General features: G+C 36.9%; 1 protein-coding gene across 4 annotated transcripts in view; it reads left to right on the top strand.

Annotated features, from left to right (window-relative positions):
• Positions 1–25,309, top strand: part of dock1 (dedicator of cytokinesis 1) — a 220,416-nt gene that overhangs the window by 152,919 nt on the left and 42,188 nt on the right. For all 4 annotated transcript variants that reach the window (XM_023340653.1, XM_023340652.1, XM_023340651.1 and 1 more), the window contains 8 exons: positions 13,092–13,170; positions 14,492–14,592; positions 20,896–20,954; positions 21,417–21,565; positions 23,232–23,317; positions 23,608–23,764; positions 24,314–24,354; positions 24,562–24,652. In XM_023340653.1, coding sequence (XP_023196421.1) covers positions 13,092–13,170; positions 14,492–14,592; positions 20,896–20,954; positions 21,417–21,565; positions 23,232–23,317; positions 23,608–23,764; positions 24,314–24,354; positions 24,562–24,652 — 763 coding nt within the window. The remainder of the gene's footprint in view (positions 1–13,091; positions 13,171–14,491; positions 14,593–20,895; positions 20,955–21,416; positions 21,566–23,231; positions 23,318–23,607; positions 23,765–24,313; positions 24,355–24,561; positions 24,653–25,309) is intronic.

Genomic DNA, 25,309 nt, shown 5'->3' with positions numbered 1-25,309 from the left:
TTACTTCCGATGCGTCAGTCTGAACTTTGTCAGTCAGATTTAGTGTTTTGTTTTAATCCCTTTTTGACAAACACAGCAGTGGCAAATACAATACTTCATTACCTGATTATTTCAAAAAGAATCATGTGATCCTTCTTGCATTCTTGGTCAGACAAATAATCAGAGTGTAACTGCGGCCTGCATTGCAATACATGGAACAGCATTGAAATGCCTTTAGGCTAACAGTAGCATTTTGGATAATTTTAGCATATACACTTGTACACTAATTTTAACATACTAGTGGGGGGCAATGCTCTGCTAATGTTTAAGCTTACATTTTATAAACATTGTTACAATATCCCCATGGGAATCAATAAGTATATTCTATTCTATTCTATTATTAATTTGGTGTTAAGAGATGAGTGATTTTTCTGGTAACGAACTGCCACGAAGTATAAATCAGATTTTTACTTTTGTGTTGAATGTCTGTTTTAGAATATATTTACCACCAATGAAAAAAAATCACTTTTCTGCCAAATTCACCAACTGTACAATAATTAAGTAGCATAAAATAAGTAGTATTTCAAAAGAGCAGAACAAATCTTATGTTTTTTTAACAATAACAATGTTTGTTGTTAATCTGTTGCTAAAAGGTGAGTGCGTTTTCTAGTAACACAGTGCCAAAATTAAACATCTGATTTTTACTGTTGCAATATTTACCAACTGTACATTTCTTGTGTCTAAGTAGATGAGCAGTATTTCAAAAGAGCTTATGTTTTATAAACAATAATATTACATGTTACTAATTTGGTGTTAAGAGATGAGCTTTTTGTTTGTTTGTTTTGGTAACGAACTGCCACAAAGTATAAATCAGATTTTTACTTTTGTTTTGAATGTCTGTTTTATACCACCAATTACAAAAATATAAAAAATAAAACAAATAAAATTTTTCTGCCAAATTCACCAGATGGTGAATGTAAGACGACATGCTAGTGATACCCTGCATGCCACTGGGAGCATTTAGGCTAACAAAAGCATTTTGGCTAATTTTAGCTTATACACTAATTTTGACATACTGAATGGAGTAAGTCCATGTTACTCAACATGCTTGTGACTCTCCACATGCTATTGAGGACGTTGTAGCTTGCCTTAGCATTGATGATCATTTTTCGCACACTTTGGCAGCCCCCCAGTTAAATTTCTTCATAAATTTTCTAGTTAGTGATATTTAATGTGTTCTCCCACTCTGACTGCATTACACTTTAGCCTGTCATCAACAAAACTATTTAATAACTCTAGTAAGAATATGTAAAAGTTCCAGTTGAGTTTCAACGTTATGAAAGTTATGTGGTCGAAGGAAATGTGTGAAGTAAGAAATGGGAACGAAGAAGCTGTTTAACTCTGATGTGCATTCCATCTTCCTCTGACCCATTAGCAGATGTTTTATAAAACTGGGTGGCTACCATTCAGACTTTCCTAAATAAGTAAAGACTCATTGAGGATCAGGAGGGCAGATCTGCAACTCAAAAAACGAACAGGGATTCAGTTTGAATAACGATATTTAAGTTGTAAACCTGTATGTTAATAACCTAGCATATAAAAACATTTAACAACAATGTTCCTTGTTATATATCTGACTTTTGTAAGATTTGTATAATTGAAATTACTATTTGAAAAATCTATCTTACATATGTCATGTAAGATGGATGTTAATGGTCCCACTTTTTGTATAAACACAGCTAAAACACACACACACACTTTGGCCCACATTGCATCTACTTCGAAAAAGTTGCTACCAAAATGCCTACCTCTTTTGTCTGTTAAGATTGAGCTGGTCAAACACATTTTGTTTGCCTAAGTATGGTGTCTTCACTGAGGCAAAAGTGTAAACTGTGAAAGTCTGGAATGGTAATGGACTAAACAATGTATGAGTCTGTATGGGCATTTGTCCCATTTTTAACCCCCTTCCAATGCTGAACTTAATCAGTTCAGCAGTTATACACATCATCTCCTACTTGTTATTTCTTCTAAAAGTGACATTTATTTTCACAAATTGCATCCAATTACCTCCATTTTGCTTACAATGGCTTGAAGCACTGTAATCGACAGAGCACAGTGACATAATGATAACAGCGGTTTTAATAAAAGGGTGACACAAAGACCCTGGTGTATGTAATCCATCATAACAGCTTTGACTTAATTGCATAGCATCTAAGCTTAGAGTTTCCATTTGGTCTTCAAAAGTTTAGAAAAGCATATGCTTTTTAAACCAGAAAAATCTCAAATGAAAAGTTATATTTGAGGAGAGAATAAATTTTGATTGGATAAAAATACATCACCTTTATAAGTGTGAATATTTAAAATTAAATACCAATGATAAAATTTTATTGTAAGTACAATGTGTGATTCATTTCAATATAGTTTGATGAGATATGCCTAGCACAAACTCACTTACAGCTTCATTAGGTACATGTGCAATTCCATCAGCTTCTCCAAAATGTAACTGCTGGGAAAAATGTTACTTGGTCTCGGTTTCACCTCCAACATTTAGAAGGTGATATCAGAACTGGATGGGAAAACATTAATGCACAAACACTTCTGTATAGTCAATGTTGAGGCTTTTGGTGGTAACATAATGGCATGGGACTATTTTCTTGGCACCTAAGTACAAGCTGATTCTTCTTTAATGGATATGGCCTACCTGAGCATTGTTCCTCAGTATTTCTATACCTGCATTGTAGATTTTCTTTGTACCTGCAATTTGAACATAAATCCTCCGTTGAACCCGTTATCTCATTTAGATCACCATATGTCAAATTGAAAGGTCCTGTTCCATGACTGCGTATCTTATTTGCTTTTAATTTGGAATTCAAATAAGTATTGATGCTCACAGCAATCAGCTGTGATTAAAAGGGCTACTGTGCCATAAAGATTAGCCTTCTGTTATTCTGAAACCCTACATAGCAGTCTCATAATTGTGTTAAGGATCCAAGCTGTTTCACTCTATAAAATTTAGTTATATCTTTATTAAATGACTTTGAGAGAAAAGGGATTTAATTTTTTCCTTCTCATCACTCAGATGGGTCTGTGTGCAAAAAGTCTCATTCCCCCCCCTCTGTTATAACTTGTGTATGCATTATGAAAAGACAAAATGTTAAAGGTTTAACCGAATGGATTTTGTTTTAATTGCTTCGTTAATATTGAAGCAGGTAGCACCATTTCATTAAATGTTTGACATGAACTTTGCCACAAACGCCAAAATCCAGTGCAGTAGGTGAACTCCCTTAGCCCACCGTGTGAGTAGTTCTGCCTAAGCCAGTTTGTTCCCTCATTAGTAACCCATTCACTTCTTCACACATTTTCCTGAAATGGGAAGCAGCTTCTTTTCATTACACCAGTGATATGTCTGTAATTTTAGGCAGCTAGAATGTAACTTTGAGGAACTCTGACATTTGCATCAGACAGCAAGCTGCCAAGTTTGAAAGGACCGCAACCTTTTCTCACAATATTTACAAAACCGACAGACCAACTGGCCTGCAGGTTCAAACTGTAATTAGTCACTTTTTCTTTTATCTACTTCCATCATAAGGTCTGAATTTCAATATGTCCAAGACCTGTGGTTAAAAAAAAACTGGTGGTTCTAGTAGATTTAGTTTGTAAATACTGCTTTATTAGAGCAGTATCACTTCAGCTTCAAAGCCTGGTCTTCCCATGATAGAAATGCTGATGTTAATATATATACAATGATAGAGTGGATGGCATTATATTACAATAGTAGCATTAAGCTGTGAGATCATGAAATATTTTAACATTTCAAAGATATCCTAAAGTTGAAAGACCAAGGTATCATCAAAAGTTTGGATCCTATAATTTTATTATTGTTGAAGATGTGAAAAAAATAATTTACGAAATTTGACAAATAAATGCAAACACAATAAAACATGGACTATTTTATTTAATTTGTAGATGTGACTGAAGGGTTTTCTCTTATATATATAAGATTCCAGATTCTTTTTTGTTTATTTTCATCCAAACCCATGTGGTTATTTTTAAAATGTGTTCTAAATGCTAAACTTGATTGAAGAAATGGTAAGCTCTTCCTCTGTGTAAATATAAAGGTCTAGCATGTGATTGCAGTACGTTGACTCACCCCAGTGATGCAGGAATGTTACTTAGTGAATTCTCAAAGAGAATCTGAAAAAACAAATACATCGTTTTAATATAATTTTAGCTCTCATAACCATGGCCAAAATGTCTTAAAATATGTTCCCAGATAGGTCAGTCTTAATATTTGATCAGGTGTCTAAAATAAAGTTAATCTAATTGAATTAATTGCCCTGATAATGAAGGTTTTTGACCTTGCACTATTTCTCAGCATTGCCAGATATGCCAGCTATTCAGCAATCGTATGCAAATGGGTCACGATGATTATCGGTGATGCTTGCTGAACTCAATTAGCAAGTATGATTGGGTGATAACTTTTTATTAGCATAAAGCTTAGGTGCAGATCATATGACAGCTCAGAGCTTTGTACCAGAACAGAAAGTCAACTTATTTAAATAATCTAAAAAAAAATGGATGTAATATCAAATCATCTGTCCTGTGTACGGATGTAAACTTACACACACCTATCAGCCCGTGCTAATTGGATGATTTTCCTGTCACTGATGGTTGGATCAAGCATACTTATCATAATGATGGCCTATGTGTGCTGACTGAAAATGACTCCAGTTGGGTAGGAGGTGCTGCAATGCTTTTGCTCAGCCTAATTAAAAAAAGTTAAAGTTATGTTTTTGTCTCTCTAAGCAGAAGTTAATGAAGTCTGGTGTTTTGTTGAGATAATTAGAGATACCTTTGATTCTTGAAGCTGGAGAACCAAGAAAAATAAACAAAAACTAACAACTAGGGTGACACATTTGGGTCTTCCCCAAAAACCTTTTTATTATGTTTATTACTTTTATTTCTGTAGCTTAAGTTTTCCTGTAAAAATATATTCCTTTGTAGTAGACTTGGGCTGGGGTGCAGTTTTTACTCTGATTAAGTCATGACCAGATTGACAATTTGTAGTATTTTTAGAAGAGGTTTGCTACTGTAGGCTAAACGCCCTGAAATCAAAGAAAACTTGCACTGTCATAACATCTCACAAAATGAAGGATAAACTGTAGAAACTGCAGGAGATAAAGTTTTAATTTTCTTCAAATTTTCTCTTTTGGAAACCATTTGAAACATCTTACCTTTATTTGGTACTTTAGAGAAATAACTGATTTCTCATCCTGTCTCCCTTTTTGTCGTAGCAGTTGACTTTGTCTCAGTAGTATAAAGACTAGCACGTTTTGTGAGGTAAACACCACTTGGCAGTGGGATTTGAAAGAAATGCAAGTTTAATGTACCTCAGTACAAAATATAATCTGCACTTAATGTTCATTGTGCTGATACTGTGTAGTCACACTCATGTTGCTAGTTGTGTGCATGGACAGTCCCCTAATGTTTTAGACTTTAGGGTTCTGTATTATTTTATAAATTATTCCTTTTAACCTGAATATATTCTAAGCTTATATTAGTATTACATCTCTGTAGGGACCATGACTTTAAAATTTCCACACTCTTAGACCCACACTAAAAATTATATATTGTAAGGTTTAAGAAGAAGGACCTAAATTCCTTTAATCTTGTTTAAAATGGCCCTACAGCAATGTCTGTGCAAAGTTCACCACAAGGGAGAGTGTATTCTATTTTCATCTACCTCATTAAGTTTTTCACTGTAATTAATGGCAGGATGTGCTCACAGAGGAGCTGTCCTGTCTGTTAAAGCACATGATATGTCTGCAAACAGAGGGACCAACTGGCTGCTGGTTTCAGATGGGCTTTTACTTGACATATTTTACATTAACATTTGAAAGGAACACTTTTAAGCTAATTTGTGGGAAAACATCCATTATTTGTGTGTGGACGGTGAAGATCAGTTGTGTAGAAAAGGACAGGAAATTTCATCATGCCGCATCAGAGATCAGTTAGGAATGAAACTGTGAGGGTTTGTTTCTTACTAAGAGGGGAGATCAGAAGAAAAAAAAATTGACTACAGTAGACTTTTGCATGTTGAGTCATATTTTGCCAGAAGCTGTGAGGAGCATTGATCTAGCTGTTATCCTGACTGTGTGATCCAGAAGTTAAATCTGCATGCAGCATTACTAACACCTCAAGAAATTACGACTACTGGTGATTACAATTAATCACTAATAGTAAGACCATGAATGATTAATGTATTTTCAATACAAGTGTTTCAGTAATGCAAACTTGCAGTTCTAGTAATAATTTTTAAAAGAAATTAATACATTCTACATGCATATGAACTTTGGGGACGTCCGTCCAATGACAAGAGAGACTGTATCATTGGTCCTTCCTTTAATCCACTCTTTCATGTTGAAATTGTTGCTACTTTATAGATGTTATCTCAACATCTTTTGGTGGGGGTTGGTCTGGGCTTTTTGGGGGAGGTGCTGCTGAGAAGGCTGGGGTCAGCATCTTGCTTTTTGAAAGAGATTTTTGAAAGTTTTGTTGCTGTTTGTTGCTGTTTGTTGTGGTTTGCGTTCAGGATGGGACAGCAATCTGACCGTTACAGACAGAACATTGGTTGAACTCCAGTTGGTTTTCTGGTGTAGCTTTCTTATGGTGAGTTGATTTGAGAAATAAGCAAGTAAGTTTTTGCAGCTGAGGTTTATGGGTGGATTTTTGTTTGTTTGGTTTTTCCACAGGTTTTATTCCAGTCTATTAGCTTCTGACAGGACACTATGGGTGATAGTGGTGTGGTGTAGTATCCTTCAGGTGTTTATAAGTCTTGGCCTTTCCATGACTTGTTTTTTGTGTCTGTGTTCTTTCAACGCCACAGCGGCTTCTGTCCACATACGTGACGTCCAGGGAGGGCTGCACCTGGGCTTGGCGGAATTCCCCTGGTTCTCTCACTCTTTTTATTCTTCCCTAACAAAAAAAGCCATAACAAAACCGTTTTTCAGCAAGTTTCCAATGATACCAATGCAATGCTTCAAGGACATCTACAGTGCTCAAACTATAACTCAATGAAAGGTTTCAAAAGTTGGTACAGCTATAGAAAAAAGCACAATCTTATCTAAAATACATCTCTCTGACCTTGAGTAATCAGTGGGATTTTTCTCTTTTTTTCTTTTTTTTTTTTACATTTATTATATGCGAAACCTAAAAACTTTAATGGAACCGTCACAGTCTCTCTAGGGTAATGATCTATGGACAGAGATAACCAAAGTAGAGAGCTCTTTGAGAATGCACTGCATCAGTCAGAGTATGTAAATGATGAACGCAGGCATCTGCTGTGAAGTGAAGCCAATACAGCACTGCCTTAAGGTGCAAAATTACTGATGGCTTCTATGTGTGAGGGCTTTTAGTGCATCTCGGGCTTCAATAGACCCATTGAAAAAAATATCAACTTCTCACATGACATGCAGAGACAACAGATGTATTCCAAAAGTTAGTGTGTTTTTCTTTTGTTTTCTTTGTTTTTTTTGCTCTATTCGGTAGGTTTGTTGTATTGACAGGTTGTCCTTAAAGGATAACCTTGTAGTGTTATTGTTTAATTATCAGCTCCAGAATGGCTTCAATTGTATATTTATATTAAATTAGAATATGATGGAACATACACCTGAAAATGAGAAACAATCTGTTTGTCATTCTGTATTTATCAGTACTTAAAACAGTCAGGGGGACTGTAGACTTACAAATAAGAAGAGCTAATCTTTTCTATATAAAATACATTTATTTTCAAAAGTTATTGTGTGGAAATATCAACTTGTTAACTACACTGTGTCTGTACTAGGTACTGAAGTACTTGTAGTTGATCTGAAAAAAAAAGGCTATTGGGACATCCCTAAAAATCAGCAACAAAATTTCTGATCGGTGCATTTATAGAAAACAGGTCTATCTGCATGCTGTTTATTACCAATGACTAAAATGTTGTCCATAATCAGAAGGCAGCTTCAGGTTCCCATGATTACAGAAAGTTTGCTGCTTTTTCTTGCCTTTAGGCAAAGGAAATGTGAGCTTTACAATTATGTCTAATATCTGGCAATATATGATATTGCTCTTGCATTTCATGTTTGAAGAAGTCTTTAATGAATAATGGAGTTTTTTGTATTCGGTCTCTACTTCATCAAATAAACACGAAAAGCTTATATAAAAATAGGTCAGCAATTAGCTGCACATATTGAGCACCAGTTCTTTCTTAGCTCATAGGTGCAAAGGAAGGAAATACATTTAAGCATTAGTCCAGCATTGGACCTATAAACTATATTGGCATGTTCACAGCTGCAGAAAATTGAGTAAGGTCTGCTGAGGGGGAGCCTGTGCGGGAGCAGACAGGATAGTGGTAATAGGCTGTCTGAGTGCTTGGAAGAAGCAGAGAGCTGGAGGAATGGAGTTCTAATGGAATATCCAAAGGTGTTCAATGACAGTTAACCTTTCTGACTAATGATTGGGGTCACAGGGAATGTGTATCGCACCCTTAGATAGCGTTTAGTCAGCAATGGAGATATATATGGGTGATGAATATTGTATGACCTGAAAATACCGGTAGTCCCACAGTTCTACTGTCGAACCAGTTCTTTTGTTCCTGTTCAAGGTCAGTTATTCTGGGAAGTGGGAAACCCCCAGCACCGTATCCACAGCATTAAACATTAGACCTTCCATTAAGCTCAAAGATCCCTAATCCCATACAACTGAAGGAGAGTGTAGGAGATTTAGAGATAATACACATGAAACAGCCAATTCCCATCATTATGTGATCCTGTTTTTAATGAGTTTAGCGTGGGTGAGGAGGACAAGGCTCTCTTGAAGCTACCCCTGCAGCAGATGTCTGCTCACCTGCCAGTGTTGGTTACACAAGTGTTGCATCTTAATGCCGCTTTATTGCCTGCTCATGAAACTCTGATGCAATCCACTCAAGGGGAATCACAACTGTCCTTTTTTCCCCTTTGCGATTTTCAGCACATCCTGAGGCATCATTATTTGTTAAATTAGACAATCAGGTTTTGCATTTATGTATAGTGGATTGCATACCCATGCCTCATTGAACTTTCTTTTTTTACCTCGTGTCACATTTCAGTGATAAACTGAGATGGATTTTATTTGGATTTCATTTAACCAACACAAATGACTGTGTAAGTGTGAAACGGAAGGAAAAAGATATGTCTTATTTTGCAAATGGAAAATCTGAAAAGTGTAGAATTAATATATTCAGCCACACTCAGTCAATATTTTGTAGGAACACCTTCTGTTGTGAGATAACAAGTTACAGCACCTTGGACAATGGATCTTTAAATAAGTATTTGCTGAATATGCTGTGCTATATATATTGTTGTTTTTTTTCTATTGAAAGTACAGTTTCAAGTGCGATTCTTCAAGATTGGCGCACACATTATTGCACAACAACTTCTTTCAGAAAATAAAGCTAAATTAAGCAGAGGCAGAGGATCTCTGTGAGTGGCATTAATAATTTGCCTCTAAAAGCTTCATGCCACTTAAGTTATTAACATTTAATTCAGCAGCGTCGGAGTGGATTAACCTATCAGCCAATGTACCACAGGAGATGTACGGAGTACATCTCATTTCTAGTGTTCCTTCTATCTATTGTGCCTCCCATGTTTTTGTTCACAGAAGCGCTGACCTACTGTGGAGATTTGATTTGTCTTATGCTTTTAAGGGCAAATGTACAAAAGTAGATTGTACGTTGTTTTTTTTCTTTTGTTGTCGATTTATGACCACAGCCTTTTTCAGTTACTCCAACTAAACCACTTTTTTTTTTTTTTTTTTTTTTTAAAGTTGCAAACTTTCTAAAATGCAGCCCTTGTAGTTTTTCTGTATGAAAGTTCTTTAAATAGTGGCTTTCCTCTTGGGCATTGATGCACAGCATGTCTATTGAAGACAAAAGTAGCAAAAGGACTGTCTTCAAAGTTTACATGGTGAATCATCCTCTGAGGTTGAGGAGGAACTCTGATCAAATATTGTTGAGAGCCAACAGTTTGAGGACCATACAAACCAGCACCCTACACAGGGATTTTAAAAGTGCTCTGTAGTGAGTCCAGTCTGCCTGTAGGTAATCACTGTGATGAGGGTCACTTGTGACAAACACTGTTTCCAGACACTTAAGGTCTTCTTGGTGGTCTGGCTGTTAAAACCCAACTCAAGCTATCTTTGACAAGGAAACATTCTGTTCTCTATTTGTAGACACATCAACATTGTTAGTATATAAATAGAAGTACATAGCAGGATTTAGGATGTCACTCAAAAAATTCACCTTGAAAAACAGTGTACAGTTAGGGCCAGAAATATTTGGACAGTGACACAAGTTTTGTTATTCTAGCTGTTTGCAAAAACATGTTCAGAAATACAATTATATATATAATATGGGCTGAAAGTGCACACTCCCAGCTGCAATATGAGAGTTTCCACATCCAAATCGGAGAAAGGGTTTAGGAATCATAGCTCTGTAATGCATAGCCTCCTCTTTTTCAAGGGACCAAAAGTAATTGGACAATGGACTCTAAGGGCTGCAATTAACTCAGAAGGCGTCTCCCTCGTTAACCTGTAATCAATTAAGCAGTTAAAAGGTCTGGGGTTGATTCCAGGTGTGTGGTTTTGCATTTGGAAGCTGTTGCTGTGACCAGACAACATGCGGTCAAAGGAACTCTCAATTGAGGTGAAGCAGAACATTCTGAGGCTGAAAAAAAAGAAAAAATCCATCAGAGAGATAGCAGACATGCTTGGAGTAGCAAAATCAACAGTCTGGTACATTCTGAGAAAAAAGGAATTCACTGGTGAGCTTGGGAACTCAAAAAGGCCTGGGCATCCACGGAAGACAACGGTGGTGGATGATCGCCGCATACATTCTTTGGTGAAGAAGAACCCGTTCACAACATCAACTGAAGTCCAGAACACTCTCAGGGAAGTAGGTGTATCTGTCTCTAAGTCAACAGTAAAGAGAAGACTCCATGAAAGTAAATACAAAGGGTTCACATCTAGATGCAAACCATTCATCAATTCCAAAAATAGACAGGCCAGAGTTAAATTTGCCGAAAAACACCTCAAGAAGCCAGCCCAGTTCTGGAAAAGTATTCTATGGACAGATGAGACAAAGATCAACCTGTACCAGAATGATGGGAAGAAAAAAGTTTGGAGAAGAAAGGGAACGGCACATGATCCAAAGCACACCACATCCTCTGTAAAACATGGTGGAGGCAACGTGATGGCATGGGCATGCATGGCTTTCAATGGCACTGGGTCACTTGTGTTTATTGATGACATAACAGCAGACAAGAGTAGCCGGATGAATTCTGAAGTGTACCGGGATATACTTTCAGCCCAGATTCAGCCAAATGCTGCAAAGTTGATCGGACGGTGCTTCACAGTACAGATGGACAATGACCCCAAGCATACAGCCAAAGCTACCCAGGAGTTCATGAGTGCAAAAAAGTGGAACATTCTGCAATGGCCAAGTCAATCACCAGATCTTAACCCAATTGAGCATGCATTTCACTTGCTCAAATCCAGACTTCGGACGGAAAGACCCACAAACAAGCAAGACCTGAAGGCTGCGGCTGTAAAGGCCTGGCAAAGTATTAAGAAGGAGGAAACCCAGCGTTTGGTGATGTCCATGGGTTCCAGACTTAAGGCAGTGATTGCCTCCAAAGGATTCGCAACAAAAAATGGAAAAAAAACTATTTTGTTTGGGTTATGTTTATTTGTCCAATTACTTTTGAGCTCCTAAAATGTGGAGTGTTTGTAAAGAAATGTGTACAATTCCTACATTTTCTATCAGATATTTTTGTTCAACCCTTTAAATTAAACGTTACAATCTGCACTTGAATTCTGTTGTAGAGGTTTCATTTCAAATTCAATGCGGTGGCATGCAGAGCCCAACTCGCAAAAATTGTGTTACTGTCCAAATATTTCTGGCCCTAACTGTACATATTGGTTTTTATGTTTTCAAGATACTTAGGTTTTCTGCCACTAAAATATAATATTTAAACCTTAAGCTTTCTTTGTATCGACATTTTAACAAGCAGTTTTCAGTGTCTTATTGATCAACTTGAAAACTTAATTTTTGAGCTTTAATCTGTCAAAACTTCAAACATTTGAAGGGAGCATCTTAACTCAGAAATAGGCTAAACATACTGTATTTATATTATACTATTCATAAAAAGTAAAATAAAAGTCAATTTTGAAAAAGCTCAATGCATAGCCCAACTTTTTAGTGCACTGCATTAGAAACCCTGATCCCCACATTTTAAAACCTTTTTCATTCAGCGCAGTTGCATCCAAAAAATTCAAACCTAAACATTACAAAGGAATCCATAAATCAACCCTTTGCAGAAGTGCTGCCAGGTTCTCTGGGCACAAGCTCATCACACATGGACAGAAAGACAGATGAGGTCTGTTGTTTGGCTGTGACTTTTGTTTGCAGTGAATTTTACAGCTTTTTCTGTGTATCCATGTCATAAATTAATTTTACAAAAATGTGTCAACCACCGTTTAAAAAACATTTTTCTCACTGGGATCAAAAAATCCCACTGAAAAGTGTTAATATAATAAACATAACTTGTTAAGCAGTTTTTAATGGAGTTTAAAAAGGATTGGTAAGGTAAAGTTGTGAATGCTGCACGGTGTTGTGCGTCAGACAACATTTATTAATGCAACATTAAAACTTACTTTCAGAAAAATAAGAAAAATAATATGCTTATATGCATAACTGCATATACGCTTGTTATTTATTCGTCACTTCTTACTATGGGGTCTTTCTGGGACACCTAAGTTGACTATCTTCACTATGTAGCAGTCGCATCTACTTGCAGTGTATGTGACATCAGATGTATAGAAAGGAGATACTTTACCATAATTTATTTAAACTTTAGAGATTTTCCTCATTAAATGACACTTTGAATGAGATACCATCAAGCCTTGTTACTGCCACTATAACCAAACAGATGATTTATATTTGCCACTGTCTGTTTCCTCATATTGTTCAACGCTGATGGAAAGGAAGCATTCTGCATCTGTTTCTTTTAAACAATACTCCTCTCTTGTGTTTCAAGGGTTTTCCTTCGGGCTATTAGCCAGTACGCAGATGTGTTGAGCAAGAAATTTCTGGATCAAGCCAACTTTGAGCTACAGGTAAGCATTGCACTGATTTTTATAATCTCTTCCTCAGTTTAAGTTACTTTGCATCAGCTCCACAAAACTCCAAATAATGCTCCTTTTATTTGTCATGTCAACTCTAGATGTGACATTTGAAGCACTATGAAAATTGCAGAGAGAGAGAGAGCGATAGAGAACATAAATTACATTGTAGTAGCCTGCAATTTTTATGTCCTGAATATTTTACCTGCTCCCCTTTGATAAAAGCAACAGCTTTTCTTTTTTTTCATTTCAATATCTGATACATGAAAGAATGTTGTCAACAGCTAAACCCCTCAGAGATTTCAAAGCCTTTATGGACTGATTAATGTAGGTTTGTTTTAGTGTGACTCACAGCACTTAAAGCTGTTTTTGTGGTTTAAAGAAAAAGGTTAAATCTCAGTTTATCAGGACAGAAACAAGTGTTTTCCTCCAGGGATCCTATCCAGTCTGGAAAAGTGTGGAATTTAAAGTTCTTTCTAGATCTGGAAAACTATGGAAAAAGAAAAAAATTGGGAATTCCAGACTTTATTCCACATCCCATCTCATCTATCCATCTTATCCATCCATCTTTCCATTCATTTTCAGGCTTGATATGATGTAGGAATTCTTTTAACTCTTACGTACCGTAACTACATATGTAGTTAGGACTCAGGTCTTTTGGATCTTGTCAGCTTTCCATCTGTAGAACCAAAACTAAAAATGGATAAGAAGCATTAGTTTCTAGGTTTGCACCTCAAATCGGGTACTTCCAATAAAATTGCAAAACAGCTGAAAGTCTGAGTTCCTTTAAATCCAAGATTTGCCTTTGTGGAACATTGATCAACATATTTGATGTGTATTTGCTTGATGATTTTAATAATGACATTTGACAAAATGTAATGTTCATTGCTTGTTTCATAATTTGTGACTGAATGATGTTTTTATGGTGTAAAGCACTTTGAACGGCCTTGTTGCTGAAATGTATACAAATAAATTTGACTTGACCTTATACTCACATTACAATTCTTTATAAGGAACCTTCATTTCAAACATTTTACATTCAAAGAAGAGTCACACAGGAATGAATAAAGCTGCAGAGTTCCCTGATGGAAAACATCCTGTTGGTGACATTGACCTAAATCAACAACCTCTGCATCCACTGGGACAGCTTCCCAGCAACAAACTGTAGCCATCTCATCTGCAGCTTTTGATTTAATGAAGCCATAAAGCTCTCCTGCCCACACTGTCTAGCACTGAATAACACTGTTGTAAAACTGGCTTTGAGCTGTGAGTCTCTTATTCCCTATCCACCTCTGTCTGCCTTTATCTGGGTTAGCTGTGGAACAACTACTTCCACTTGGCCGTGGCCTTCCTCACCCAGGAGTCGCTGCAGCTGGAAAACTTCTCGAGCGACAAAAGAACCAAGATCTTCCAGAAGTAAGTATGGCCTCACCCTTAAATCCTCAGGACATCCTCATTTTACCCTACTACAGCTTAGATTTCCTCTCCAGGACAAGTACATCAAAGCCTGCAGGGATATCAGACACCCTCCAGCTTCTTTTATGAAACTGTTCTAGTTGTTTTTCCTGTCATGATCATGGCACAACTCACTGCTGCTGTAATGTCTATTGTGAGTACATTCTGTACCAAAATGTCTCTGATCCAGAAATGTTCTGTACTATTCCCTGGAGAGAAGGTTCAAGATGTTAAAATATAATTACTAATGTGAAATATTTTTTACAATAATTCAAGTTTAAAGTTGAATTTAAAGTTAAAAGTTAAATTTCTCATCTCTTAGCGCTTCGCCATTCTTTGTTTCTCCAGCAGACATATTTATCTATATTAGTATTTTTCAGACAGCCTGACAAATGCTTTCTGGGAAGATGTTGAGCATATTGGAAGCTCATCTTCATTTGGAGGAGTTTTTGTCAGTGAATCACACATCACACTGGCTGGTGCCTGACAGAGATGCTGCTTGTTGGTCAGCATTTTATCACTTGCACTAATAAACTTACACTAGAAAATAGAAATTACCCCCTCTGGCTAGATATTGACCAGGCATTCCAGGGCAAATGTATTCACCCACTTTTAACAGTTTCACATTTTATCACCTTACTCCCACAAACATTCATGTATTTTATTGAGATTTTATGTGATGAACCAATAAAAAAGGAACAAATAAATGGAAAGTGGAAGGAAAATTTCCTTTTTCAGCTGTTTCAGCTGCTTTGTGTATTAGATGACGAATGCAAAGCACAAAGTGATTTGAAGTGGATTTGCTTTAGTTGAATCTATTTATTTCTGTCTTTGAAAACCATCATAGATTAGATTTTGCAGATCTGCAAAATCATGATCTCATGATATGATATTATGGCAATATGATATCATGTCATGATATGATTGGTTTCATTTCAAAATGTCTTGGTAGTTTTGTGCATCTTAGTCTGGAATTTGTCAAGTCAGTTGTATTTACTCACTTGCTCCTAATTTCATCCATATTGACAAAAACTAACTTTCTATCTGAAGTAGATTTAGTCCAGCCATTAAAATCATAATAATTTTTGTTTTTTCATTACCTGTAAGTTGCAGTCATGAACATTTATAAAAAGCCTGACACATATAATACTATATGTAATGAATTCCAATTTATTTAGATAAACATGGAAATGTTTCACATGAAAGAAGATTAAAAGTTCATAAAAGCCTGACATTTTGACAGGAACTCATAAACATTTGAGAGTTACTGTACATATAAGCGCTGATGTTTTTACTGAGATTTTTTTCGTGGATACAGCAGAGCAAATGAGCATGCGGCCGTGTCATTGTTATGATTTTCTCGAATGAGTGATGAGGAGAGGGAGCATCACATTGTCAGGTTTAGTGAATGTCTCACTCATCTTTGCTTGAGGCTTTGATCTCATCCGAGTTGTCTTTACCAGCTCCTGCTTGTCAGTCACACATGTTTTTTTTGGTCTATTTCTCTTACTGTGCCTGCCACTCTGTATTTTGTTCTCCATCTCTTCTCTTTCCATCACCTCATACCTTCACATTCAATCTCCTTTCTTCCCTCTCAATCATGATCTTTACTTCATGACCCAGTTGCATTACTCCGCACAGCCTGCTGGGACTTGCTCTCTGACGACCCTCTGCAGACGTGATATTGTTATTTAACCTCAGCGAGAGATTTCCGCACGTCGCTGACAGACGCACGTTGTAGGTCCTGACAGCCGACAGTCACAGCTGTCTCCGGGTCTGCAAGAGTGTGACGGAAAAGCGAGCTGCATCTGTCTCGGCATAGATGAGAAAACTGTGCCTCGTGCACAGTCATCCCCACGTCTTAATGTGGGAAACAAGCCTACTTCCTGCCAGTCACACACACAAGCATGCTGTGAGAAATTTTTTTCACACATACACAATGAGATGCAAAAAGACTGAAGGATGGTTATATATAATGCATGCAGCCACAGAATCATTCAGAGGCCAGCATTCATTAATACTGTATTTTATAATTCTGCCAATACTCTCCCCACAATCAATCTCTGGGCTCTGCATCACTTCTCCCTTTGACTGCAGAATGCTGTGAAGAGCTTTAACCCAATGAGGCCATAAAGAAGTGATGCAGCTTCTTTTTTAAGACATCTTTCAGTGCACTGATCACTTACGTCAAAGGGCATTACTTTCTTATGGTATTGGCACACCAGTCATTTGGGTTTTAAAATGCTGCTATGTCCTCTGGATCCTCTGAAGTAGCACATTATGTGAGAGGTGGGAAGACTTGGAATTGATATTTGTTGTGTGTCAGCAGATGGTGCACTTCCTCTGTAGAATTGCAACAAGGTATCACAACATCAGTGTGCTTTGTGGAGGATGGGATAAGGAGGTCACCATGTCCTAGAGTCAACCAGTGTGATTCAGTCATCTTGGACAGGCTTTAATCTGAGCATAGAAGGACATCGCAGAGGGCACCGGGTGGAGAAGCATGGTCTAATTTAACTTCAGCCGATATTTGCAATTATCTGGTTTAAACTAATTAATCTAACTTGAATAACAATAGAACATTTCAATGTATTTGATATATTTGTAGGTTTGTAATTTTGTTGGGAGTCAGTACAGAAGATAAGGCATTTATTTCTTTTTGTTTGTTTTCATTAGAAATGTTTGTGTACGGTACTCGCACAATCCTGAGAAACTTAAAAATATGTAATTGTTAGACCTCAGCAAGCTAAAAAATTATTAAATATAAATAAGTTCTGCAGCTTCCCTTGGTGATCTGTAATTTCACGATGTGTTTTTTGTTTCTCAATCACTGAGTGAACATAAGCTGCAGACGCAGCACAGCTGTTCGGATAGATTTATGCAGCTTATTTCTTTTCTCTTGCACATCTCTATCAAACTGCTGAGCCACACAGCAGCATTGGAAACAAATATTGAGTTCAGTGTAGTTATTCCCAGTGGTGAACCACCAATAAGAACACATCTAATTACTTTATCAAGATGCTGTGATACCTGAGTAAGTGTTCTTCAATAGCTTAGTTAAACTAAAAGACATGATTCGAAAGTTCCACCTTGGGGCTGTTGCTTTTATTCTCCTTCTCATTTTTAAAGCTGCGTCAAGCTGGAGTTTAGCTCTTTAGAAAACTTATCAGCAAAAGGCTTTCTTTCTTTCAAAGCAGTAGTACCTTCAGTTTCCTGTCAGAGCTCTTGAGTGTGATTAAAAACATAGTACAGGTCTGACCCACAGATCTTTTTTATTTTATATTTTGCTAACTGGACCATTTTGCCTAACATTTGTCATGTCTATTCCCATGTAAAAACATGTAAATGTTTTTATTGTCTGTACAACATGCCAAAAGAAAAGGATCCTTTTATGTCTCCTTTCCACTGAGCAGTGAGGGATGGATTGGTGTGATTCACTGTGCTATTCTGTCTACTTCCACTGTAAAAGCGGACCATACTGAGCCGCACCTTTTCTGGCCCCCTTTCAGAAGTAGGTACACAAGACGATGGCACGGTTTGTTTAGGGTTAGGGACTGGCATTATGCAACACAATCCATTGTTTGAGGGACAGAGAAACTGCTTGCAACAAACATAAGACATACTAATCAATTAGACGTTTGGATTTAACCCAGACTGCCAAACGAAGGCAGGGTGACCTTGTTCATAATTGAGTGACACATGTTTCTGTTAAAAATAAAAGTTTTTTTGTCCTCTTTAGTACCTATTTGTGTAGTACCTGCTGACTGGCTGCTTTTGGTTGTCCCCAGAAGTAGGCTGAAAGTCAAAGAGAATCTGTCCCCAGCCTTTAAAGACACTTGCAAGTTCAGTATGTTTTTACTTTTGGTGCTTTGCTTCACTTTTTCTCATTTGTGTTGTTTTATTTAATGGGTTCTAGTGTCTCAGATGATGCTTACCTTTTTAAATTATATCAATATAAAAACGAAAGTACAATTGTTATTTTGAGTCTCCAAAAACACATCTATTTCTCATTGACTTCGACACAGTGTAAGTTGTATGTCTTATGCTATTTCTATTTTATTTGCAGTTTTACTTTTCTTTTTTACCCATGTGGTATGTTTTATATCTATTTTTATTGTTGTGTAGTAACTTTTGATTTTTCTTTTTAATTCTTTAAAGTACACACCTTGGTTGAACTAGTTTTTTTGTTTTAGAAATAACTTGTACTTGAATCAACAATAAAATCTACTCTTTGATATGTTAACTTTAATTTATAGTGCTCCCATTGTTACAAAAGTTTAATAACATTCATAAGTGTCATGAATTTATTCGCAAAAATTATACAATATTTTATGTCGTTACGTCTTTATTTACTTTTTTAATGTTCCAATCCAAAAGGTTACTCAGTCTGGCGTTATCTATTTTCTCTGACCTGGCCTCACTTTACACCTATCCCTTCTCTCGCCTCTTTCCAGTCTTGTTAGTCTCTCCTTTGTTCACCATTTGTCCTCTCTATGACCTGGGACAGTGTTCGAAGATGCGAGACAGGCACCAAGCTGTCCATGGAGATCGGTTCATGACCTAAGTATGACAGAGCTGATCAGCTTAAAAGGGCTCAATTTAATAAAGCCAGACAGAAAAGACTGATGGGAGTGATCCTTCTATATTTCTCTGGAAATCTTTTATATGAGACCTCCTGTCACAGACAACCTAAAAAAAACTGTTAAGGACTGCACGAACAAACTCTGCTCCTCATCTAGCCGTTGTTTTTCTGGGTCCTTAATTACATAACCAGAGCAGAGGGAAGATTGTAACTGACAGCCAGTTGACTGAAAGCAAGTGTGTCTGTGTCATGAACTTGCTCAAGCAGAAATATCTCATCATTTTGTGTTTGTCTAACAGATAAAATCTTGGAAAAACAAAAGGAGTTATCTTACCGTCATTCAGGCACATCCATTTTATTACTAATCTCATTCCATGAATCTCATTTGTTTTCCAATATTTGTTCAGTTGTCCAGAGGAAACCAAACAAAAACACCTTGATACATTAAATATTGCTGTGTAAATGTTGTATTTAGGTTCTGTGAGGCAGTTGAGATGTTATGAATGCTAGAAATCAGAGATTTTATTTATTGTCCCGCAGTTGCAGGGGAATAAAAACATGTAGATTCACATAAAGATATAAAAAAGAGACACATAAGAATAAGAGACGTTACAGTAGTGACAAATAGGGAAGGTGGTGCAGTTAAATATTCAGATCCAAAGCAAATTTCTTTATTTGTTCCCTGACAACAACCACCTGGGTGGTCCCAATTTCAAAATATTGTTGAAAATGCACCTTTTTTCAATTTTCACACATAGTATAAGACTCTCATCAATCTCAAACTGTGTTTCGAAGGATCTCTGCATGATGTAAAATTCAGTTAATTTTGGATTGTGAACTTGAGATGATTAAATGCAGTCACGATTACTTAAAAAAAACGATGTAATTGCCTTTTACTAAAACACCAAGTCAGATGCTCCAAATCAGATGGCAGAATAGCTACATCTTTATATTTGCATATATGTTTTTTTTTTATGGTACTCACAACAAAACAAAGTTTATGGGGGGCACAACTGCAATGTCACAGCAGGTTATCAATAATTCCCGATTCCAAAACTGCCTTTGATGATTTTGCTGAAGGAACTACTGAAGACCAGCCACCAGACTTTCATTTCAGTTCATCAAAATGTTTATAAAAGATATTTTAAATTCATTAAAATCTTTTGGGGAAAAGACTGTTTGATTCCAATTTTATGCACTGTAATCAGTCAGAAAATAATATTTTTTATGGGTGCTTCAAGAGTGGAAAAATAGAGAAAATACCATGGGACTTGCATGCTTAATAAATCTTTTTTTTTTTATCAGGATAAATCACAGTGCTTATCACAATCAAAATAAATCCGAATATTGGAAAAACAGCTCAGCAATTGTCCATCTTCAGTCACCAGGGCCTTGAAAGAGAAATAGGCCCACAGCATCACAGATCCTCTACTGTACTTAACATTGTGCTTTAGGTACTTCACACATAATCACTCGGAGTATTTGTTGCCAAAAAGCTCAACCTTAGAGTCCTGGAAACTCTTATTTTCAAAAATGTTTTCACTACATTAACACATTAAAATACAGTAATTAAATGTTAATTTTTAAAAATTTGGGGATGTTTTCTAGGGGTCCCAATAGGTGTATCATTATTTGACAGCATGGATAATTTTTTTTTTTTTTTTGTCATGTTTTTGTTTCAGGTACCAAGATATGAGGCGACAGATCGGCTTTGAAATCAGGGACATGTGGTACAATTTAGGTAAATATATTGCATTTACTTTGTTCCTGAGGTCACACCTCTGCTGTTTACAGCTGATATGATAACAATTAGCGCTTCCACAGCCTTCTGGCAGATAATATCTATCCGGAAGGCAAAGATCTTTTGTGAAATATATACAGTCAAGTGTTAATTAGCTCTATAATGTGATGAAAGACTCACTGTTGATGTCGGGTCTAAATTTTCCTGTAGTAAAGGGAGGCTGTGTTGAATCCAGTTCATTGTTCCTAACACCAGCTGATCCTTTAATTTGAAAAGATTAGACTGGATCATCCTCCAGAGGTATTTTGATGATTTTAAAGGTTATTACAGCTTACATTTTCTAAAAGGGGAGACAGTTTCATTCTTTGCAGCTAATCTGAGATAATACAGTACACATCAAAATTAAATTCTACAAATTATATGTCACAGAATCCTTTTTCTTCCACTTGTTTTATCTTTAAGGCCCCCACAAGATAAAGTTCATCCCTGAGATGGTGGGTCCAGTTCTGGAGATGACCCTTGTTCCCGAGATTGAGCTGCGAAAGGCCACCATCCCCATCTTCTTTGACATGATGCAGTGCGAGTTTCACTTCACATGCGGCTTCCAACGGGTGCGTATTCTGAAATATTAAATAAGTACAGTAAACTAGATGAAAGAGTGTTGTTTGGAATGAAAGATCAGATAGAAAAATGGGGAGGCACACATAGCGCTCCATAAGATGGTGAGTTTCATAGCCCAAAGCTGATTTGTAATTCTGCAAATTTCATTTTGTTGTGTCACAATTATCAGCAGCCACGGTGAGTGGAACTTCATATTATGCCTTTCTGCAGTGGAAATTAAACCTTTCTGCTTGAGTAAATCCACTTGGTTCCAGTTGTTGTCATAAATATGTTTCAGCCCTCTGAGAGAGGCCGAACATGCACAGTGTCAGTGAGTCTATAGGCACTTGTCTAGGGTGTGAACATCCAATTAATTTATGGCTTTAAGAGGTGTTCTTTACTCAGTGTGGACTAAATATACAACAAACAACTTCAATTAAAAAAACGAGAATTGCATGCACGAGTTTAAGTTGCAGAAACTCAGTTATTCACTTAAATATATACACACTCCATGACTAATATTTTGATACATTTTCTTAAGTTAAAAGGTAATCACACTTTTGGCATTGCCAAGAAGAAGGTTTTGACCTACATCTGGCTTTGTGTTTAACAACTCTTAATTTAACTAATTTCTACTGAACAGTGCCCTAACATTCAAATTGCTTAATTGTACAGAAAGCTTAATTTCAGTGCAGCTTTCTTGGGAACATTTTTCTAAATATTAATGTGGTGTGTCTACATTTTTGAGCCTGCACTGCTATTGTTAAGTCCTTGTGGAGGAGAGAAAAGTCACAATTAATTTTTAACTTCTGTTCCCAGACCTTGTTTTTAAAGAACATTGAAGCTGCATGCTGTGCAGTCAGTCCACCCTGAAATACAGATGGTTCAGACAAGACCTTAAAAGTGCAAACCTATTATAACAATTATTCCCATTGTAAATATCTTACTTTCCCTTTAAAACTGTACCGAATTACTGTGCACAAATTTGACTCTTGTGGTCTTTGTATTTCCGTAAAGACGGCAAGAGTTTAACCAACAATCCTCTGAGATCCTTTTGTCCATTTCTTTGTGTTGCTGAGATTGGACTAAAGTTTGCTGTTTTAGCTAATGTGTCACTCCAATTGGTGCTCATTGGGGCTGAACCCTAATCTCTCATTCTTTCCTTCTTTGTCTCAGCCTCCTTTAGGCTCAGAGCCAGTATCATTTCCTTTTTACTGACTTTCTGTCTTTTTTTCCTCTACTGTAAATCCTCCACTGAAACAGACAGCTGAGTTTATGCCATACCTTGCTCAGCTGCGTTCTCCTTCTCTCTTTTTGTACCTGGTCAAGTCCATCAAGAAGTCAGTAAAAATGTTTTATTTTTTAAGCAATAAAATCTAGTTTTGATACAAATGCTGTAGAAATTGAGTCAATGCATCACTGTCAGCAGCTTCAGCAACAACGGAGCAGAAGGAAAAAGCGATGTGTCTCACGATTCAGTCTTGTTCTGTCCCCTAATGAATTTTTAGCCATTAATGATCAGATCACAGCCCGCTGCAGTGATGAACGGGCCGGTTAAGATAGAATTCGTAACCTTCCTCAGCTCAGACTTAAAGTAGTTGATGATGAAGGGGTTTGTTAATGAATTGGGAAAAATTAACCGCAGTGATTATTTGTGTCTGCTCTGTCTAATTGCAGTTTGAGAACGAGATCATCACCAAGCTGGATCACGAGGTGGAAGGGGGCCGAGGAGACGAGCAGTACAAAGTTCTCTTTCAGAAAATGTAAGTGCTGATTATTGGGTAGGATTATGGCTGAGCCTCTCACAAGTTGGATCGCTCTAATTGCAACATCGCACTTCTCAAAATAACCGTCGTTTGCTGATAATCACACGAATTCTCGGCTCAGCTTTTCTCTTATGACTCCTGATTTCTGCACATTCTGCCTTGTTGGGCAAAAATTTGGTTTCCGAGATAGTAGGGGCTAAAATAATTTACAATTTTAACAATTCACTGTTAAAGAAATTTTGTTCATTTTTGTTTTTCTCTTTTCCTTCTTATTTGCCTGCCACCAGTTTGTTGGAGCATTGCAGGAAGCACAAATACCTGGCCAGGACGGGAGAAAACTTTGTTACTCTGGTGGTGCGACTCCTGGAAAGGCTGCTGGACTACAGGACCATCATGCATGACGAGAACAAGGAAAACCGCATGAGCTGTACCGTCAATGTGCTAGTAAGATCCACAAAACACATGCATGGCCCTCCAGTAAAGGATTGCCGAGACCTTTTATGACTTCATCATTAATACATAACCTTGCGGACAATGATTAGATGCAATCACTGTAAAAAGGGACTTGTTAGCTTTAAATGTTGACTTTGTAGCAAAACAAAATAATGTTACATAGGATTTGTACTCTGACTTCATATCGATGTACTCATACTGTCAGCACAGTTTGTGAAAGGATACATCTGGAATTACGCTCACATCCTCCTAGCAGACAGATTGCGATAAAAGAGGAGCAGAAATGATTAAGTTTAGTTCTAGCAACAGTTACCTTTACAAAAAGCATCCTGCAATCATTGCTTTACTTCAATAAATAGCACAATTATAATGTTCATGTAGTCAGAACTGTTTCAAATATATTGAGCCACAGACTAAAATATATATTATTTATTTCGAGAATAGATTTGATAAATTTGAGTTATGATGTAAAGATTTTTAGACTCCTTTAGAACTTGATCTAATGTCTGCATCTGTCTTTTGTTTGTGTTTTTTTTGTAGAACTTTTATAAGGAGATAGACAGAGAGGAGATGTACATCAGGTAAGATCCAAATTTAATGTTTTCTTTCATAGTTGCTGTTTCAATTCAGATTTACAACAACAATTTTTTAATGTTTATTCCTATTATATGTTTTCAATTTGCTTGTTGAGTGTAGATAGGAAAAGTTGTCAGATCTTATAAGCATTATGATTCAGTCTCCTGTCTTTGCTGATATACAACCACTAAGTCATTTCTGCATCTTGCCAGGTACCTGTATAAGCTGTGCGACCTCCACAGAGAGTGCGACAACTACACAGAAGCTGCCTACACCCTGCTGCTACACGCAAAACTGCTCAAGGTACACAAACCGCACTGAAGACTGAACATGGAAGCAAAATATTTACACTGCTCAGCTGTTGCTGGGCGAGTTGCTTTTAACCTCAGGCAATATACTAATATAATTCTCTGAATTAGATTATGCACAGATTTGAAACGGTTCAGATCATTTTAATTGAACCACGGGATGAGATGGCTGCTGAGGAGGCAGAAGAGAGGCTTTCTCACCGGGGTGAAATCTGGTCTTTCATCTCAGATAGAATAGGAAGTAAAATAAAAAGGTCCCCTGCAGAGCTTCAGTTCTAGATTATAATTACAGCTGCACCAGTTAATCTGGATGATTGAAATCAGCAAATTTTTCCTTGATGAGTAGGTCAAAAAATGAAACATCAGATAATATTTCTCTGCTTCCCGAATTCATCATTGCCTTTTTTGACTCTGTAAACACATCGTGGCATAATATTCTTTCAGGCACTTTTCATTTAGATCCATCCATGGATTATTGCCTTCTTAATCTGGGATTGGGCTGCGACCCAGTCTTCCATCTGCCCAGTCATTTGAGCCAGCTCTTCCCAGGGATTCCCAAGGCGTTCCCAAACCTGCCAAGAAACACATTCCCTCCAGCATGACCTGAGTTTCCTCCGGTGGAACATGCCCAGAATACCTCACCAGGAGGTTG

This window comes from Xiphophorus maculatus, chromosome 10 (genome assembly GCF_002775205.1).
Source record: "Xiphophorus maculatus strain JP 163 A chromosome 10, X_maculatus-5.0-male, whole genome shotgun sequence".
Lineage (NCBI taxonomy): Eukaryota > Metazoa > Chordata > Actinopteri > Cyprinodontiformes > Poeciliidae > Xiphophorus > Xiphophorus maculatus.
This window is presented reverse-complemented; position numbering and strand designations above follow the sequence as displayed.